This window comes from Xiphophorus maculatus, chromosome 20, assembly GCF_002775205.1.
Source record: "Xiphophorus maculatus strain JP 163 A chromosome 20, X_maculatus-5.0-male, whole genome shotgun sequence".
Classification (NCBI taxonomy): Eukaryota; Metazoa; Chordata; class Actinopteri; order Cyprinodontiformes; family Poeciliidae; genus Xiphophorus; species Xiphophorus maculatus.
The window spans coordinates 2668832-2689660 of record NC_036462.1 but is presented as its reverse complement, the minus strand read 5'-3'; the positions used below and the strand labels follow the sequence as shown (position 1 = coordinate 2689660).

Genomic DNA, 20829 nt, shown 5'->3' with positions numbered 1-20829 from the left:
ATGAAGGCCAGGATCTCCGCAGGTCTGATGATGAAGAAGGTGTTGCAGCAGGAGGAAGACGCCGATCGATGAAGGCCAGGATCTCCGCAGGTCTGATGATGAAGAAGGTGTTGCAGCAGGAGGAAGACGCCGATCGATGAAGGCCAGGATCTCCGCAGGTCTGATGATGAAGAAGGTGTTGCAGCAGGAGGAAGATGTTGATCAGCGAAGGCAGGAATCTCTGTAGGTCTGATGAGCCTCCTCTCCGCATGGATGGTGAGGTCACACAGGACTTGGTGCTGGCAGGAAGGAAGGCACCAGTTCTTCTTCTTTGTCTTTGCCTTTGTCTTCATCTTTGTCTTTGGGGTCTGAACCCAGCCGATGAGAGAAGTGCGATTTGAAGCCACAGGTTGTAGGGCTGACGGGTTGGTCCCCATGGCCGGACAGTCTTCGGCTCCGTGGCCCCGGCTCTTCTTCAGCTGCAGAGTTCTTTGTCCATCTCGATCTTGGCTCGAAGCTGCCCGGAGGATCCAACGAACGGTTCCTCTTTTGCACTCACCTTTTATAGGGTTTCTGACTGCTTAGACAGATGATCTCATATCCATCACTGTCTTACAGACATTTCCTGATGTCTGTGCTAATGTCTCAGAGTTGCTCAACCTCCTATGTCCATTGCCTGCACAACCTTTCACCTACTCTCTAAATAAGGCGTTGATCATCTCTGCTCTCCTGTTAGTTCCTTGCCTTTCACCTTTCACCTACTCTCTACCTCCAACATATCAGTGATGTTTAATTGCAGTTACACCTTTTACACCATTTCAAGTTCAATGTCAAAATCACATTTATATCACATTTATTTTCTTTAGCTTCTCTGATTTAGCATTCATTTATAATTTTATAACCATAACTTATATCACATTTATTTTCTTCAGCTTCTCTGATTTATCATTAATTTATGATTTTATAACCATAACTTATTAATTATACTTATTATAATCCTAATGTGAGTTATTACAGATGTTTTTCTGAAAAGAAACCAAGGATAATACATGATTCTAATTATTTGATGCCAAAGTTACAGTTACTTGTTTTTCTTGTAACTGTTCCCACAAATGTAAGTGTAAGTATTATTACAAGTAAACCAATATTAATATAAGTATTTTACTTTGAATCTTATCCAATTACTCAAAAATGTTTAGATTTCATTCTTTAAAACTTTACCTTTGAAATAAAGAATAGTCTCAGCTATTTTTATAAATCTGCAGGCTGGAAACTTACTTCCTCTTTTTCCAGGAAACCTGCTTTTCCTGTTTAATGACTCTCTCTGACTGACTATGATTTCTTATGATTAGATAGAAAAAAGTAAAATTAAAGCAAAGTTTGCATGAGACAAAAACAACACACACAACCAGATTTATTTTATTGACACTTAAGTCTACTGTTGGGCCTAGATATCACTTGAGTGATTCATTTTAAAGATAACTTTATTTATTATTACTGTTAAACTAACTTTATTGACACTTAAGTCTACTGTTGGGCCTTGATGTCACTTGAGTGATTCATTTTAAAGATAACTTTATTTATTATTACTGTTAAACTAAAATCTCCAGCATGGGGAAGTGGGATGAGCTCGGATTTTCTTGACACCCCCTCCACGAGGTCAGACCTTTCACATGCTGGGAGTCCATCACCCTCCTGCAGTTCGCCGTCCTCATCCCCTGGAAAGAGAAGATGTTCGTCTGGGATGTGAAGATGCAGATTCTTCATCCTCAGTTGTCACAGAGGGCTCAGTGTAGTCATCAAAACTCCACTTCTCTTGACACCCCCTCCTTGGAGTTTTGATTTCCCCCATGAGGTGATGAATGTCGAAGAAAACTTGGATCGCTCTGATTCTTCTACAGGAACCTTCGCTGGATGAACTGTCGGTTCTTCAGGATGTGGGATGGTTCTTTAGGGAAGATGGGCTGAGACAGAAGGCCTCAAACAAAAAAAAAAAAAAATTCTGGCTGTTCAGCAGAGCAAAGCAAAAAGCATAAGCATCATGACGCTTTATCCGTAATCATGATCCTTTTCCATTTTAATCCATCAGGTGGTGACAGGAGTTCTTCTTTAGCATAATCCAATTTCTTCACGGCCCTCCCAGTCCAAAGCCTTGAAGTTGTTCTTTGAACGGCAACCTTCCTGTAATAGTGGCCAGTCTACTGTAGGATGGCATGGTGCTTGATTCTCTGGCCATCGTCTCGTAATGTTCTGGTTTGCTGTAGCTAAGAACTGGCTTGAGCACTGCTTCCTCATGGACCCCTTTCTTCATCAGTAGTACTGTGTTGAAGTTCAGTACTTACTTTACAAAATCTTGGGCGTTGAATCTCAGCTTGATCACCGTAGTTGCAGGCCGATCTTGAGCTTTAATCCAAACTCTCTGCCCTGTTTTCAGTGACACTTTGAGCTGCAACTTCCCTTTTCCTTCTCTGAGCAAAAAGGAGAAGTGTCTTCGCCTCCCTGCTTTCTGTGACGTGAACGGAGTTCCTCTGCAGGGGAAGACCTGCTCTTCTAGCAGTTGTCACTGTGTCCATCAGCACCAAGAGGTACTTCTCACCTCTCTTTCCTGTTATCCCCATTGGCTCTGCTACATCCATGCAGACTGAACCCCATGGGACTGTGCTCTTGATGAACAAACCTTCCATCCGCTGCCCTGGGTGCCCTGCGTATCGACCACATACCTCAAAGTCACACAGCTGCATCGGATGGGCTGAAGGGACATCCAGCAGTCCTGCTTGCTCAGTTCTTCACGGGGGTGTAGCACGCCTGCATATTCGAGGGCCTTATGCACGCACCGTACTACCTGGTCCCCGTGCTACTCTAGGACCACCTGTCCTTAGGTGTTCTGTCCCACCTCGACACCGGCAGAGACAACCTTTCTTAGTGGCACGAAAGGTCGTCATCTTTGCCCCTCCATAGGGCTTCTTCTCAGGTGTGCGCCTTGTCGCTGCACCTCAAGTTTCGGGCGGAGCCTCAGTTCTGCTTTCTTCTTCCACAAATCTTTGTGTGCCACGGGCTTGCCCTTTGCAGTCTCGAAACCATTTTCTTCCCAAATGGCCAAGTCCTCTCTAAGGGCCTGAGCACAGTAGTAACTGTCAGTTACTAACCTGGCACTCTTGATTTTCCTTTTCACCAGCTCCAGCAATCCTTCCAGTACTGCCGTTACTTCTCCGGCTTGAGCACTACCGGGAGCTTTTCCTTTCTGACGGCATCTCTCTTTGCCGTCTTGCTTCAGAATAAATCCCCAGTATGCCGACTGGTCGGACCCCTTTCTGGATCCATCGGTGTAGATTGCCCCTTCCAGTTGTCCTGGCTTCTCAGATGTCGCTTGCGGTCGTTTCTTACTGGTGGGTTGTGCTGGCTCAATTTCAAGCTCCGGGTCCAGCAGGATGTCTTTAACCATGTCTGCGTCTGTGTGATGATGTCAGCTGCTGGTGTTTGTTCCTCTGTTGCCGGATGTCTTCTCGATGGCTGCAGTGGAGGACGCGGTGTGCTTCCTCATCCATCGTCAGCTGATGATACTTTTCTCTGTTTCTTGTGCATGCTTGCAGGCTGGTCTTTTCTTTTCTTGTCAACATGACATCACGATCCACTCCAGCAAGAGTGAGCCAACTTTTCTTTGTCAGGGGTTGATGTTTCAGTTCCTCATTCTTGGAACCAACTTCCCCACTTGCTTCAGGTCTGAGTCACAGTAGCTGTGCAGAAACTGATGCAGTTCTGTTGAGGTCTCCTCTTTCTCCAAACGATCTGGGCGGCCGGCTTCCTCCGGTTTCTTCCCCAGATTTTCCTCCTCGAAGTGATCATCCATCACTCCGTCTCTCTGTCGGTTCGAGTTGTCTATCCCCCAAAGCCTCTCTTTGCGCTCTCGAGCAGGGATGGGTCTAGACTATGTTGGCTACTAGCTTCACTGTCTGGATCCGGTCATCTATCCTCAGTAGAAGCTTTCCCTCACCTGTATGCCATACAGTTACTGCAAGGGTTGTGACTGACGGCCATATCAGTCACCATTAACTCTATTCCTTAAGAGTTAACAAACCAAGTGAGCTATTCAGATCCTCACATCTGTTTTTACTGACTTGGCATAGGGCCCTCCTACTCCGTTAGTCGAGTCCCTGTTCGGGCGCCACTTGTTGTTGCGCAACACCCCCCCCCTCCTTTCTGTCTCTACTGTCTCACTCTCTGCTTCCTCTTCTGAGAGGGGAGATGTGCTACCAGCTCTCCATCTAACGGGTTAATTGAGTTTCCTAAATCTGCCGGGATTTACCCTGTCCAGAACTGAAGTAAACTCTGTTTAAGCTGGTTTCGAGAAACGATTCACCTGATTTTTAACGGCCTACATCCAGGTGTCTCACCCTTCTTCCCTCTGTGAATTAGCCAGACTGAGCAGCCTACAGCCAACTAGTTTCACAGAGCACACCTGTTAACGGTCGCTCGTTCTCTTATTTTACAACTTGCATTTGTTATTGAACCAGGTAGGTTTTAGTGACTCGGGCGAGTCCCAAGGATGACGTTTTAAATTTGGGCTACCAGCAACTTAAAAACATTTTAAACTTTTTCCTCTCCAGAATCAAACATCACAGCTATTTTACAACCATCAAAGAACTTTAAGGTGACTCATTAACTGAATGTCCACAACATCTTTTAGATTTTCTTTATGCTAAATATTTTATTAGTAAGGCATTTTTGCAAGGGTCAGTACAGCTTAATTCAGTAGCAGAAATAATCAAATAAGTAAAATCAATCATCTAGTCTATCTTTCCCTACTGCTGACACTGAAAACTAAAAAAGGAACCTTTGAGAGAGACGGACGGAGCCTGGCGCCTCGAACCCCAGACCTGGCACGACGACGAAGAAGGTGCTGCAGCAGGAGGAAGACGCCGATCGATGAAGGCCAGGATCTCCGCAGGTCTGATGATGAAGAAGGTGTTGCAGCAGGAGGAAGACGCCGATCGATGAAGGCCAGGATCTCCGCAGGTCTGATGATGAAGAAGGTGTTGCAGCAGGAGGAAGACGCCGATCGATGAAGGCCAGGATCTCCGCAGGTCTGATGATGAAGAAGGTGTTGCAGCAGGAGGAAGATGTTGATCAGCGAAGGCAGGAATCTCTGTAGGTCTGATGAGCCTCCTCTCCGCATGGATGGTGAGGTCACACAGGACTTGGTGCTGGCAGGAAGGAAGGCACCAGTTCTTCTTCTTTGTCTTTGCCTTTGTCTTCATCTTTGTCTTTGGGGTCTGAACCCAGCCGATGAGAGAAGTGCGATTTGAAGCCACAGGTTGTAGGGCTGACGGGTTGGTCCCCATGGCCGGACAGTCTTCGGCTCCGTGGCCCCGGCTCTTCTTCAGCTGCAGAGTTCTTTGTCCATCTCGATCTTGGCTCGAAGCTGCCCGGAGGATCCAACGAACGGTTCCTCTTTTGCACTCACCTTTTATAGGGTTTCTGACTGCTTAGACAGATGATCTCATATCCATCACTGTCTTACAGACATTTCCTGATGTCTGTGCTAATGTCTCAGAGTTGCTCAACCTCCTATGTCCATTGCCTGCACAACCTTTCACCTACTCTCTAAATAAGGCGTTGATCATCTCTGCTCTCCTGTTAGTTCCTTGCCTTTCACCTTTCACCTACTCTCTACCTCCAACATATCAGTGATGTTTAATTGCAGTTACACCTTTTACACCATTTCAAGTTCAATGTCAAAATCACATTTATATCACATTTATTTTCTTTAGCTTCTCTGATTTAGCATTCATTTATAATTTTATAACCATAACTTATATCACATTTATTTTCTTCAGCTTCTCTGATTTATCATTAATTTATGATTTTATAACCATAACTTATTAATTATACTTATTATAATCCTAATGTGAGTTATTACAGATGTTTTTCTGAAAAGAAACCAAGGATAATACATGATTCTAATTATTTGATGCCAAAGTTACAGTTACTTGTTTTTCTTGTAACTGTTCCCACAAATGTAAGTGTAAGTATTATTACAAGTAAACCAATATTAATATAAGTATTTTACTTTGAATCTTATCCAATTACTCAAAAATGTTTAGATTTCATTCTTTAAAACTTTACCTTTGAAATAAAGAATAGTCTCAGCTATTTTTATAAATCTGCAGGCTGGAAACTTACTTCCTCTTTTTCCAGGAAACCTGCTTTTCCTGTTTAATGACTCTCTCTGACTGACTATGATTTCTTATGATTAGATAGAAAAAAGTAAAATTAAAGCAAAGTTTGCATGAGACAAAAACAACACACACAACCAGATTTATTTTATTGACACTTAAGTCTACTGTTGGGCCTAGATATCACTTGAGTGATTCATTTTAAAGATAACTTTATTTATTATTACTGTTAAACTAACTTTATTGACACTTAAGTCTACTGTTGGGCCTTGATGTCACTTGAGTGATTCATTTTAAAGATAACTTTATTTATTATTACTGTTAAACTAAAATCTCCAGCATGGGGAAGTGGGATGAGCTCGGATTTTCTTGACAATATATATATTGTTGTTGTTGCGCAACACCCCCCCCCCTCCTTTCTGTCTCTACTCTCTCACTCTCTACTTCCTCTCCTGAGAGGGGAGATGTGCTACCAGCTCTCCATCTAACGGGTTAATTGAGTTTCCTAAATCTGCTGGGATTTACCCTGTCCAGAACTGAAGTAAACTCTGTTTAAGCTGGTTTCGAGAAACGATTCGCCTGGTTTCTGACGGCCAACATCCAGGTGTCCCACCCTTCTTCCCCCTGTGAATTAGCCAGACTGAGCAGCCTACAGCCAACTAGTTTCACAGAGCACACCTGTTAACGGTCGCTCGTTCTCTATTTTACAACTTGCATTTGTTATTGAACCAGGTAGGTTTTAGTGACTCGGGCGAGTCCCAAGGATGACGTTTTAAATTTGGGCTACCAGCAACCTAAAAACATTTTAAACTTTTTCCTCTCCAGAATCAAACATCATAGCTATTTTACAACCATCAAAGAACTTTAAGGTGACTCATTAACTGAATGTCCACAACATCTTTTAGATTTTCTTTATGCTAAATATTTTATTAGTAAGGCAGTTTTGCAAGGGTCAGTACAGCTTAATTCAGTAGCAGAAATAATCAAATAAGTAAAATCAATCATCTAGTCTATCTTTCCCTACTGCTGACACTGAGAACTAAAAAAGGAACCTTTGAGAGAGACGGACGGAGCCTGGCGCCTCGAACCCCAGACCTGGCACGACGACGAAGAAGGTGCTGCAGCAGGAGGAAGACGCCGATCGATGAAGGCCAGGATCTCCGCAGGTCTGATGATGAAGAAGGTGTTGCAGCAGGAGGAAGACGCCGATCGATGAAGGCCAGGATCTCCGCAGGTCTGATGATGAAGAAGGTGTTGCAGCAGGAGGAAGACGCCGATCGATGAAGGCCAGGATCTCCGCAGGTCTGATGATGAAGAAGGTGTTGCAGCAGGAGGAAGACGCCGATCGATGAAGGCCAGGATCTCCGCAGGTCTGATGATGAAGAAGGTGTTGCAGCAGGAGGTAGATGTTGATCGGCGAAGGCAGGAATCTCTGTAGGTCTGATGAGCTTCTTCTCCGCATGGATGGTGAGGTCACACAGGACTTGGTGCTGGCAGGAAGGAAGGCACCAGTTCTTCTTCTTTGTCTTTGCCTTTGTCTTCATCTTTGTCTTTGGGGTCTGAACCCAGCCGATGAGAGAAGTGCGATTTGAAGCCACAGGTTGTGGGGCTGACGGGTTGGTCCCCATGGCCGGACAGTCTTCGGCTCCGTGGCCCCGGCTCTTCTTCAGCTGCAGAGTTCTTTGTCCATCTCTTGGCTCGAAGCTGCCCGGAGGATCCAACGAACGGTTCCTCTTTTGCACTCACCTTTTATAGGGTTTCTTTGGCTAGCACTGTTGCTGGGCTTGTTTCATTGGCTGACTGCTCAGACAGATGATCTCATATCCATCACTGTCTTACAGACATTATGTCCTGATGTCTGTGCTAATGTCTCAGAGTTGCTCAACCTCCTATGTCCCTTGCCTGCACAACCTTTCACCTACTCTCTAAATAAGGCGTTGATCATCTCTGCTCTCCTGTTAGTTCCTTGCCTTTCACTTTTCACCTACTCTCTACCTCCAACATATCAGTGATGTTTAATTGCAGTTACACCTTTTACACCATTTCAAGTTCAATGTCAAAATCACATTTATATCACATTTATTTTCTTTAGCTTCTCTGATCTAGCATTCATTTATAATTTTATAACCATAACTTATATCACATTTATTTTCTTCAGCTTCTCTGATTTATCATTCATTTATGATTTTATAACCATAACTTATTAATTATACTTATTATAATCCTAATGTGAGTTATTACAGATGTTTTTCTGAAAAGAAACCAAGAATAATACATGATTCTAATTATTTGATGCCAAAGTTACAGTTACTTGTTTTTCTTGTAAGTGTTCCCACAAATGTTCGTGTAAATATTATTACAAGTAAACCAATATTAATATAAGTATTTTACTTTGAATCTTATCAAATTACCAAAATGTTTAGATTTCATTCTTTAAACTTTCATGATTTAAAATAAGGAATAGTCTCAGCTATTTTTTATAAATCTGCAGGCTGGAACTTACTTCCTCTTTTTCCAGGAAACCTGCTTTTCCTGTTTAATGACTCTTTCTGACTGACTATGGTTTCTTATGATTAGATAGAAAAAAGTAGAATTAAAGCAAAGTTTGCATGAGACAAAAACAACACACACAACCAGATTTATTTTATTGACACTTAAGTCTACTGTTGGGCCTAGATATCACTTGAGTGATTCATTTTAAAGATAACTTTATTTATTATTACTGTTAAACTAACTTTATTGACACTTAAGTCTACTGTTGGGCCTTGATGTCACTTGAGTGATTCATTTTAAAGATAACTTTATTTATTATTACTGTTAAACTAAAATCTCCAGCATGGGGAAGTGGGATGAGCTCGGATTTTCTTGACAATATATATATATATATATATATATATATATATATGACCCTCGCCATGAAGGTCACGTTATAAAATGAATTAAAGCTGCAAGCAGCCTCGGGCGGCCCTCGCAGCAAGCGCCGCTCCGGCCTATTGGCCACCGCGGGGGTTCCGGCCACCGCAGAAGCTCTCGCGCGTTTTCCAGAGCCGCAGCCCGCTCCCCACCGCGGAAGCTCTGCCGCAGTTTCCAGCACCGCCGCCCGCCAGCCGCCGCAGGAGCTGTCGCGCATTTTCCCCGCCCGTCCACCGGGCGACACGCGTGAATGCGTTCGGCGGCGCTCCCCGACGACTGTGGAAAAATCTGGTGCAGATCGGTCGATGCGTCGAGGAGATACGGCCGATGTATTAACTTAGGGGGCGCAGTGGAGTCAAATTACATTTCAACCTCGTCGGGCTTTTTAGAGCAGAACAAAGGTCATACATATCCAGTTTGGCGCCAATCGGATGATCCATGCGTGAATTAGAGCCAAACGTATGCATATGGCGAGGGACTGATATTCGCCGTTTGGCCACGCCCACACGGTTCAGCCAGCAGCGAGCATTGACAGAGTTTATCATCCGAATCATCTTGATTAGGTCAAGAGAGCCATAAACAGAGCTTTCCAAGTAATAAAATAGCACTTCCTGTTCCGAGGGGGCGGGGCCTAAGTGATGTCATCATTTGACCATTGGATATTATTGGACACTCGATTATGATCAATCACTGAACGTTTGGTGTCTCTGTGAGTTTTTGTGTTAGAATTACTAATTATTTAATTTTTTCCTCCATTACAACATTGAACTTTCATTCCGTAGGGCAATGCTGCCCTCTGGTGTCGAATTACTGAAATAATGAAACTATTTCAGTGGGCAGCAGAGGGCAGCATTGCCCTACAAACAACGAACATGGACTGTTTATTATGTAATTACACAGAAGATCTCTCTAATTCATTCTGAGGGGGCGGGGCTTAGATGACGTCATAATATGATGACATAGCATTGTCAGGCATCACACCAGGATGAGTCAGGCCAAGTTTGGTGCAGCTCGGTCGAAACATGTGGAATCTAGAAGCAAACGTATGGCATCGGCGTTACAGGTCACTTCGCCTCGCCGCCACGCCCACCTGCTATGTCAAAGCCGGCCGGGGTTGGAATCCACAACACACCAACATGTTTTCTGTCTCTGGACACAGTTTCATGTTGATTAGGTCAAAGGGCTAAGATAGCGACCGTTCACAGTAAAACATGACACTTCCTGTTCTCAGGGGGCGTGGCTTAAGTGATGTCATCATTTCACCACAGGGTATTTTAGGACACCCGATGACGATCAATCACTGAACGTTTGGTCCCTCTATGTGTTTTTATATAGGAAATATAAGAGTTTCGTGTTTCATGGCGAGTAGCTGAACTTTGACCCCTGGTAACCCCCCTTCAGCAAGCTCATACAGTCACCAATTTGATAACTTTAAATCAGACATGCCTTATGATCAGACTGACCGAGTTTGAAGTCGATCAATCGAAATCCCTAGGAGGAGTTCGATCAAATGCAAAGGCTGTAAACGTCAAACTCGAGGTCCAAAATGGACCTTCAATACAAAATGGCCGACTTCCTGTTGGGTTTAGAGCATGGCTCCAAGAGACTTTTTTGTACGTCCTGACATGATACACATGTGTACCAAGTTTCGTAATTCTAGGTTTAAGCATGGCTTGGGGCTGTTCATTTAAAATACTCTAGGGGTCGCTATAGAAAAATTAGGCCACGCCCACCAAATATCGCTATGGATTCCTGTTCGGGGATGGATAAGGATCCATCCTAGTGAGTTTGGAGCAGCTCACCCCGAAACTGTGGAATTTAGAGCCAAACGAAATTCGATGGCGTTCGCAACGCCGCCACGCCCACCTGCTTCATCGCAGCCGGTCGGGGTTGGAATCCACAACACACCAACATGTCTTCTGTCTCTGGACACAGTTTCATGTTGATTAGGTCAAAGGGCTAAGATAGCGACCGTTCACAGTAAAACATTACACTTCCTGCTCTCAGGGGGCGTGGCCTACGTAAAAAAAAAATTTCACCACAGGGTATCTTAGGACACCCGATGACGACCAATCACTGAAAGTTTGGTCCCTCTATGTGTTTTTGTATAGGAAATATAAGAGTTTTCTGTTTCATGGCGTGTAGGTGAACTTTGACCCCTGCTAACCCCCCTTCAACATGCTCCAAAACTCACCAATTTGATAACTTTAAATCAGACATGCCTTATGATCAGACTGACCGAGTTTGAAGCCGATCAATCGAAATCCCTAGGAGGAGTTCGATCAAATACGAAGGCTGTAAACGTCAAACTCGAGGTCCAAAATGGACCTTCAATACAAAATGGCCGACTTCCTGTGATAGTTGCACTATGACATTACTTGTAAATTCTGAGCGTCTTAGTGAGCTCTACAACTGTACCGAATTTCAAGTCTCTACGATGAAGTAAGTGAATAGCAATGGGTCTGTTGAAAATTGCTAGTTGCTGCCGTTGAGCAATTTTTTTTGCGATTTTTGCGGCGACCTTAAAATTCAAAATTTTTAAACCGCCTAGTCGCTTCCGCCAAGTTTGGTGAGTTTTTGAATATGATAAAGCCCCCAAAAAGGCTCCTCTTTGGGGGGGCAGAATAATAATAATAATAATAAACAGTACAGATACAATAGGCCTTCGCAGCGCTTTGCTGCTCGGGCCTAATTACTTGCATGTCTGTTTCAGTCTAATTTATTGAGAGAATAGGTCTTATAAAACCTATTATTGCCATGTGTTATTATACTTTTGGCCAGTGGAGGTGCTATTGGACGAATGGAGCTATCTGAAAACAACACTGACATACAGAAGAAGTAGCTCGTTAAGTTTTTAAATGCCGTCTTTTGCTAGTATTAATGCTTGTCTCTATATGCGCATTTTTGCCTTAGGAACGTATTATGTGTTTGTGTTTTAAACACTTTAGTGGAGGTTAATTTAAATTGCTCATTTTATTGGGTGTTTAGCATCGGGCTAACCTGCTTATCTTTGTCTGCTTCGGTTAATTCTTCTTCTGCTGCTGATATTTTGGGGTTACTTCCTCCTCCATCCGCAGAGGGCTTCATGTTGAAGCACCTACCCGCTGCCTGCGCTCTGCTCCCCCGCTGCCTCCTCACTTCCTCTCCGCGTACCTTTAGCAGATCCAGCCGCCTTCTCGGTCGGATGGAGGCGGCCGTGGTGCGGTGCCTTCCCGGGGAGCCGAAGCTCACCATCTCCTTCTGCCTGGAGGACAGTCAAAAACACATGCTGCGGGACCAGAACGAGGCGCTGGGGAAGGTCCTGACTCGGATCTCCAACACCATCGCCAAGAACCAGGCAAAGGCGAAAAAGTCAAAGAAGAAGCTGGATCAGCAGCCGAGCGAGGCTGCGGAAACCGCCGTGGTGAAGCTGTTCTTCAAGGGGGACGAGGTTCCCGACACGCTGCCAAACTGCGAGGCTTGGCAGGACGGAGCGGTGCTGCAGGTGGGAGAAGTTCAATACAATGTTCAGAGGAACGCTCCCACTTTCACCACAGCTGAGCTCCCAGTATCCCTCATGGCAGGATTTCCAGTCTGCCCCAAGCTGCAGGTGGAGTTTGGGAACCTCCAGGACTGCGAGTATATGTGGTTCAAAGAAAACTCAACTAATACTAGGTAACTGTGGATTGTTGTTATTTATTTCACAACAGTATTGTTCAAAAGATTGTGTCCATTCAGTTTCATCTATTCATTAAAGCGGCCAGGGGTGTCCAACGTGTGGCCCCGGGGCCACTTTTGGCCCTTGAAATGATTTTGTTTGGCTGCAGACCACAAGTCAAAAATGGTAACTATTTGGCCGATGAAACAGAATAAAGTTCAGATTTTCTTTTAATATAGAAACAGCCCGAAGCTCTTTTATGTTTTGGATGCTTAACAATATGCAAGTTTCATAAAAATTGAGTTTATCGTTGAGCAGGTAGAAACGTTTGGACACCATTGCCATAGGCCTGTCACAATAACAAATTTTGTTGGACAATAAATTGTCCCAGAAATTATTGCAATAAACATTAATGTTGATTTGAGATCATTTTCAAGCAATGTTGAAAACTTTGCTTTCAAAGATCAATAAACTCAAAAATCAATAATGAACATTTAACCAGGCTGCATGATACCTCAGCATCGGTATCGGCCGATATTAGTCATTTTTTAACTTATCTGTATTAGTCCAATAAATAAAACTGAGCTGATATGAGCAACTGAAATGTATTTTTATCATTTTCTGGTGTTTTTTCCCCCAAAGCTGTCAAAACAGTAGTGAAATATAGATAACATCAGTAAATATTTGCTTTTGACAATATTAATATTGGATATCAATAAATGTACACATTTTTGTATCTGTACATTCCTAATAAATACTTCAACTTTAGAGTATTTTTAATAGCATTTCTTGCAGATATGTGCATCCCTTAGAAGAAAAAGTAAATCCACACATTTTATTACTGAAAATTTGCATCTTTATTAGATTTAAAACCTAAAAATAGAAAGAAAATTGTTTCTTTAATCACAAGAACACAGTTTCTATATTAGATATTTATCAAAAAATAAAAAGTCTTTTTTTCAAATGATCATGTAACATTTGTGACTCTAAACTAGTTTTACTTAGCTGGCTCTTTTGATTGTAAAGGTTGCAGATGCTTTGACTAGACCGTCTGTGTTGTTGAATCTTCTTCTGTCCTTCCTGGTTGTTTCTAACTTCAGTCCTAAAGATTCTCCGGCTCCGGAAGGTGGATGGACGCAGGTCGGATGCGAGCGAGTTCTCGTCCCGTCCAATCAGGACATCGGCTGCAGGCTCAAGCTGCGCTGCACTCCCAAAGATGGCAGCCGCACCGGCCAGGCCAAAGAACTGGTCTCCGTGGCAACAGTGGAGGCGGGACCGGGCGTGTGCACGTTCGACAACCGCCACGCGTACACGCTGAGGGCCGCGGCGTGGCCGGCGCTCAGGGTGGTGTCCTACAACATCCTGGCCGACGTCTACGCCCAAACGGATCTGTCCAAGACGGTGCTGTACCCGTACTGCGCCCCCTACGCCCTGCAGCTGGACTACCGGCAGAACTTGGTCAAGAAGGAGCTGGCGGGCTACAACGCTGACATCATCTGCCTGCAGGAAGTGGATAAAGGTGACCGCAGCTCAGAAGCTGAAGATTCACCAGTTCATTAAACATTAAAATCCCAAGGATTTAGTCCACTTTGAATGAAATACTAAAATAGCAGAGTTTACTAAACACAAGAACGGTGCTGGTTTGGAGATTTCTGTTTATAAGGGTTGTAGTTTGAGCTCATAACTCCTTTTTCTCTCTTTTGTTTATTTCCTTCTGAGTTTGTTTCTTTCTTTGTTGGTTTCATTTTTTTCTCTTGTTTCTTTCATTCTTTCTTTGTTCATTTGTTTCTTTTGTTTCATGGAAAAACCTGCAAACTTATTTATCTAGATTGAAGCTTTTGATATAAAAATATCACAATTTAGATATTTTTGCATTGACTTTAGTGAGTGTAAAAAATAATCTATGCCGTTACAAACAGTTGACCAAAAACTTGATGTTAACAGCTTCAATATAAAGTTTTTATTAGATGTTAAATCTTAATGTTTTGGACTCCTCAGGCGTGTTTGTGGACAGTCTGACTCCGGCGCTGGATGCTTTCGGTCTGGACGGCGTTTTCAGGCTCAAAGAGAAGCAGCATGAAGGACTGGCTACGTTCTACTGCAGGTTAGTCCAGATAAACTGTAATTTCATCCCATTAAAGGTTATTTTTCATGCGTTTGGATTAGTTTCATAACCCAGCTTCAGTATTTCTTCTCTCTGGATTCATGTGGAAAAATGCTCAGTCCAGTTTATCTTTTGATTTTTATTAAACATCCAACTGGACCAGAAATAGTGCTGGGTGATATGCCTTAAAATAACATAAGAGATTTTCAGACCAGATTTGATTTTAATATTTTTTATAGCTTTATTTTCTAAAAATATAAAAAACCCAAAAGAAATTGCAAATGAGAGAAAATATTTTCAAAAAGTGTTTTTTTATTTCAATCCTCTCTTCTGTGATTTGTGCGATGGAGTATTAGGGCCAGGTTATGAGAATTTCTGTTTATTACGAGAATATAGTCATAATACTATTGTAATTTTACTTGAAAAACTTCTGAAAATTATGAGAAAAATTTAGTTTTAATGAGGAAAAAGCTTAGAGTCTTCACGGTCTGTTGTGAGCAGATCAGTCTGTGAGATTCTTTAATAAACAAAATTGTTTCAAAGTTTTGCTACTAATAATAATTTGATGCTTAAGGATTAAATATTTCCATTAAGTATTATCTATAAAATGTATAATAAAGTCTAACTTCACAAGACACTCAACATTCCTCATTTAAATTTCATAAAATCTTATAAAATCTTACACACACACACACACACAAATCTTTGTGGCCAACACTCACCTGTGCTGGTGTAATAAGGTGTAATATTATTTTCATAATATTACACCTTATGCTCTCATTTTTCAACATTATTGTTGTACAACTGTATTCTTGCCATATGATGACTATTATGACGTAATTAAAACTAAAAGAAATTGTAGCCTGGTCGTTATATTTAGTCGTACAGGTGACCTGAATTCAACATTGAAATAAATAGAGGCTGTAAAAGACAATTGTTGAACAAGATGGCCGCCCAAAGAGTGATGACATCACTCTGAACTATGGAAGCACAAGGAGTGCATCGGTGGAAAAAAATGCAGATTTTCCGAAATTTAAATCTTCAAAAACAAAAATTTGATGAATCTATAAAATGGATTTCTAACACTAAGTTATTGATAATGGTGCCAGTAGAACCTGTTTGTGTTCAGTCTGGTTGGTCTCACTGCTGCCCCCTGCTGAGCTGCATGCTAATTACACCTTCTGTGTTTTAGGTCAAAGTTTCGTCTGCTCAGCCGTCATGACATCATGCTGAGCGAGGCCCTGACCTCTGACCCCTTACACTCTGAGCTGCTGGAGAAGCTTTCTGCGAACAGCGGCCTGAAGGACAGGATCCTGCAGAGGTCCACAGCACTGCAGGTACAGCTAGAAACTGGCTCCTCATGCAGTCAGCATGTCTTTTTGTGACTGATGCGTCATAAAATTACTGCTTTTGCAGCACCTTTTTCAAAAAGTTGCATATTGTTTTCAAGCTTTGTTTTTGCCATAATGTGGTTTTACAAAAAAAGTTGAATTTTGTCATAGCCTTCCCAAAAAAGATTTTAACAAAGTTAATATTTAAAGTCTCAAGCACCTCCTAGAACTGGTCAATGAATCAATTTTATACATTTAAGCAAATTTGTGTTTTTTAAGATTTAATCTTTGGAAAATCTGGATTTTTTCCACCAATGCTCTCGTTAGGTTTTCAAAGTTCAGAGTGATGTCATCGCGCCCAGGGCGGCCATCTTGTTTGGCAATCAAGATTCTACTTATTCAGGTTAACTCTGACAAAATATAAGGGACACGTTATGATGGGTTTTTTTTTTACTCGTATTACAAGTATACAGTGGAAGAAAATGAAGAACTACAATACAAAAAGTAAGAAAAAAATTATTTTCCAAGACTTTTCTTATTGAAATAACCTTTTTCTTACAATTTAAAAATGTTTATTGCCTGTCATAGTAACAAATTTTCCTGGACGATAAATTGTCCCAGAGGTTATTGCAATAAACAATAATATTGTTGTTTTGAGACCATTTTCAACTAATATAATGGTAATGGTACAATAATGCAAGAACACATTCTCAAAGATCAATAAACTTTAAATTCTGATGAACATTTAATACTGGAAGACATTTTAAAAATCTAAAATAAATCAACAAATACAACAAATAAAATATGAAATTTCTGTAAACAAAATTGTCTTTCATAATAAGGATTAGTTCAGCTGAAGGCATCCAACTAAAGACTGAAGAGAAAAACAATCAATTACTTAAATGGAAATGATTGATTTATTGCGCCAGGCCTAAGCAGTACTTTAATGTTTTGTGGTAGTGAATTTGTGCTCTGAACATCGCTGTACGTTGCCTGATGACCGGTGAAAATGGCAGTTCAAGCAACATTTGTGAATGATGAGTGGATTTCCGTCAGTAGCTGTGATTGCAGCTTCCTGCAGGGACTGGATGTGAGTTCATGGCGGTGACTGTTGGGCGGTTTTAGTCAGCGTTCTTTTCCTCTGCAGGTCTCCGTGCTCCAAGACCTCGGCAACCCAGAGAGGAAGGTGTGTGTGGCCAACACTCACCTGTACTGGCACCCAAAAGGTAATGAGTATTTTAGTTATCGATTAAACTATTGATTATTCTGACGATTAATCGGATTTTAAAAATTTGCACATTCTGCAGATTTTACACATTTAAGCCTTTTTATGCAATATTAGAAATACATTAAAAAATGCAAATAAATATAAATAATAAAATGAACATTAGTGAATCATTTGTAGCAAAGGACACGAACATATGACACGTTCAGCTTTTTCTGATTGATGTAACATCAGCACAGTGTGGGGCTGATCGGTTTGTATGTTTATTTTTAGCAATAATTGGGTAGTAGAAGGGCTTAATAGGATTTTTTTTATTGAATTTGTACCAAATTAGGCTAAAACAGACACCAGAGGAATTTGGTGTAGAATATATTTGCAGATTTTGTTTCTTTTCATCTTAAATGCAAAATCTATTTATTTTTTGTACAGTTTTGGGTTAATTTCTACTATGACTGCGTTGTTCTTTCATCAGATTTATCTATAAACTCCAGTTAATAATTAATCAGTTGCTAAATTAGTTGACGATTATTTCAGTAATCAATAAAACATAATTAATTAAGCAGTGAGGTGGCGACGGCTCTTTAAACTGAACCTAATTTCATGCTGAAGGCGGGAATGTTCGCCTGGTCCAGATGGGCGTGGCTCTGCAGCACCTGAGCCAGGTGATCGCTGACGTTGCACCTGGAGCTCCGCTGGTCTTCTGTGGTGACCTCAACTCCTCTCCAGGCTCAGGTAACAGGTCAAAGGTCAGGTCGCTCCATGTCTGGTTACCAGAAGCAGAACTGATCTGCTGGTTTGTCGTTGATCTCGCATCTCCAGGTGTGGTCCAGCTGCTCAGCGAGGCGGCGGTTCCTCCGCAGCACGCGGACTGGAGCAGCTCGGGTCCGGAAGAGTCCTGCTGCATGCCGCTGAGCTCCACCTTCCCGCCGCTGCAGAGTGCCTGCGGGCAGCCGGCCTACACCAACTATGTGGGAGGATTTCACGGCTGCCTGGACTACATCTTCATCCAGCCGCAGAGCATGCAGGTACCTTCATGGTTTTCCTGGTTTCAAGATAATTATTTTTATCACTACCCGAATCTGACCCGATTATTTTTCCCCTACAGGTGGAGCAGGTGATTCCTCTGCCCAGCCACCAGGAGGTCACCACCCACAAGGCTCTGCCCAGCGTGGCTCACCCCTCCGACCACATCGCGCTGGTTTGCGACCTCCTATGGAACTAGTGACCTCTGACCTTTTCATTAAGATGCTTTAAGTTCCTCCTGCAGACGAACACAAGGTTGCCTTTGTGAGACGTTGCTTCCCCAGAGATCTGTTGGACGCTACAGACTCATGAAGTTGTTGTGGTTCAGTTCATTTTACAGTTATTTCATTGCCAGCACTGATATTCAGCGCTCATTTTAAATTTAAAGCACTACGAAGATTATTTTACTTCGCAAGTATCCAACAGACTGAGTTACTGTTGACACTTCTGGACAGAGTTAAAGGGAAAGATTTAAGATATTAATTGTTTACCATTAGATTATTATTATTGTTAATGAAGCCTACTGCTGTTGCTCTGTGAAGTTCAGATTAGGGCTGGGCGATAAATCGATGTTATCAATTAATTGGATTTTGAAGTTTACATTTTTGGAAAATGTGGATTTTTTTCTTACCAATGCGATCTTTGGGTTTCCATAGTTCAGCATGATGTCAGGGCGGCCATATTGCATGTTGTACAGCTCTATTACAAAATATTAGGGTCAGGCTGTGATTTTTTTTTTATTAGGAAAATAGTCAGTTTTACAAACCTGCAGTCATACAACAATAGTCAAAATAATGCAAAAATAAGGTAGTAATTAATAGTGTTAAATAATCTTTTAACACATTAACATGAAATTATTTTCACAATCTGAGCAGCTCATGTCCAATTCTGAAAACTATCTGAGCTTTTTTCTCATTAAAACAACTTTTTTTTCTCTTCATTAGAAGATGTTTTTCTGATAAAATTGCATTTTTATTTTGCTAATGTTGCGCTAACCTGGCCCTAATACCCCATCATTCAACTCACAGAAGGGATGATTGAAACAAAAGACACTTTTTAGAAATACTTTCATCCTGTGTAATTAATTAAGAAATCAGGTCTGGTATGAAAGAATCTGGATCTTTATTTTTAAGCCGTATTGCCCAGCCCTGGTGCAGATTGACACATTCAGCTCAAACTCCTAAATCTTCATTTTGATGTTTCCTAAACTCCTTTAGAAGAAACAGCTACACGTTGTCATGTTGGAACCATGAAAAAACAATGTTTAATTGGGAATTTATGCTATAAACCAGCACAAAGTGGTACGACTGCACAGTGGAAGGAAAACCAAACTTGCTTTCCTTCAAATACCTCTACGATGAACTGTAAATGGGAATTAATGTCCTTATATTGTAACTCAGAATAAACTGCTCAAGTCTCTGGTTGCTGTGCGAGTTGATTGGGACGAAATGAAAGACCACAATCTGCTCATTCCCTGCAGGGAAACACAAAGACACCATGATGGAATCATGCTTACATTTTATCATTTGGGTAGTTTGGTTATATCTTTATTTCATTTAACTTCTTAATATGAATCTCTATTTCTTTATTGACACGTTGGGTACACATTATTAACACAACTTTTCAAATAATAAATATATGAATATAATGCAGATAAATAATAATGAATAGAGTACTTACAAAGCGTAAATGTGGCGATTTTTGCGACTTGGAGCAGCTGTTTAGCATCTCAAAGGTTCAAATTATACCTGAACTACGACCCCAAATCAAATCACAGTCGAGTTGAAACATCATCTTGTCTTCTACTCCAACGTCTCTGCCTGGCATTCTAACCATCCAACCATGCAAAGATTTCATGCAGCAGTCATCTGATCTAAAATGATTTTTATCCAAAATACAACAGTCAGATCAATCAGGATTATTGCGACGTTTCGGGCGTTTCACTGGTAGTAAAGTTACACGTTGCCTTTAATTTTCCCTTCTCGCCTCTGATTGGTCAGAGTGAAAGAGGCGAATTTAGGTTGTTTGGGACATACCATGATTTGCCATTAAAGGGGAATTAAAAAAAGTATAAATAAAAATGATTGCATAGTTGCGACACGATGAAATTCTATTCCTTTTCATTTGACTTAAAAAAAATAATATATTTATTTCTAGAGTTAAATAATGGTTTAAGTTTGGACAGTTGGTGAAGTTTAACACCCCTGACTCGGCAACAGAAGTAAAGGATGACCACCAAGTTAGTCGGAATGACGCATAAGAACCGGAAACGATATGATCTGACTTGTAAATTTTTCCAATAGGTTTTAGATTAATGTAAAACGAAGCAGGGGTGGGTAGCATCCGTTATAAATATGCTGACAACAAATCGCGACTTTGCATATTTGATAAAAATGTTTAGCGGACTTCAACGGACATTTTTCCGGAACTTACCTTATTTTTAA

The 20829-nt window shown here is 41.6% G+C and overlaps 1 protein-coding gene and 1 long non-coding RNA gene across 2 annotated transcripts; one reads left to right on the top strand and one right to left on the bottom strand.

Moving 5' to 3' along the window:
* Positions 1–11726: 11726 nt before the first annotated feature.
* On the top strand, positions 11727–19804 carry pde12 (phosphodiesterase 12). Its single transcript, XM_005813979.3, has 8 exons — positions 11727–12719; positions 13803–14221; positions 14701–14806; positions 15999–16143; positions 17285–17363; positions 17972–18094; positions 18182–18387; positions 18468–19804. Exons 1-8 carry the CDS (start codon positions 12151–12153, stop codon positions 18582–18584), a joined length of 1764 nt encoding a protein of 587 aa, XP_005814036.2. The 5' UTR covers positions 11727–12150; the 3' UTR covers positions 18585–19804.
* LOC111605925 lies at positions 19627–20364 on the bottom strand. The gene is made up of 2 exons (XR_002751908.1): positions 20066–20364; positions 19627–19859 (listed from the first exon to the last, which is right to left on the bottom strand). It is a non-coding gene; the product is annotated as an uncharacterized LOC111605925 (long non-coding RNA).
* Positions 20365–20829: the final 465 nt, after the last annotated feature.

Bases quoted from the DNA above. Each gene is read 5' to 3' on its own strand.
- pde12 (XM_005813979.3), top strand. From the start codon at position 12,151: ATGTTGAAGCACCTACCCGCTGCCTGCGCTCTGCTCCCCCGCTGCCTC. The intron at 16,144-17,284 runs GTACAGCTAGAA...TTTCCTCTGCAG, and splicing joins AGAGGTCCACAGCACTGCAG to GTCTCCGTGCTCCAAGACCT. The intron at 18,388-18,467 runs GTACCTTCATGG...TTTCCCCTACAG, and splicing joins TCCAGCCGCAGAGCATGCAG to GTGGAGCAGGTGATTCCTCT.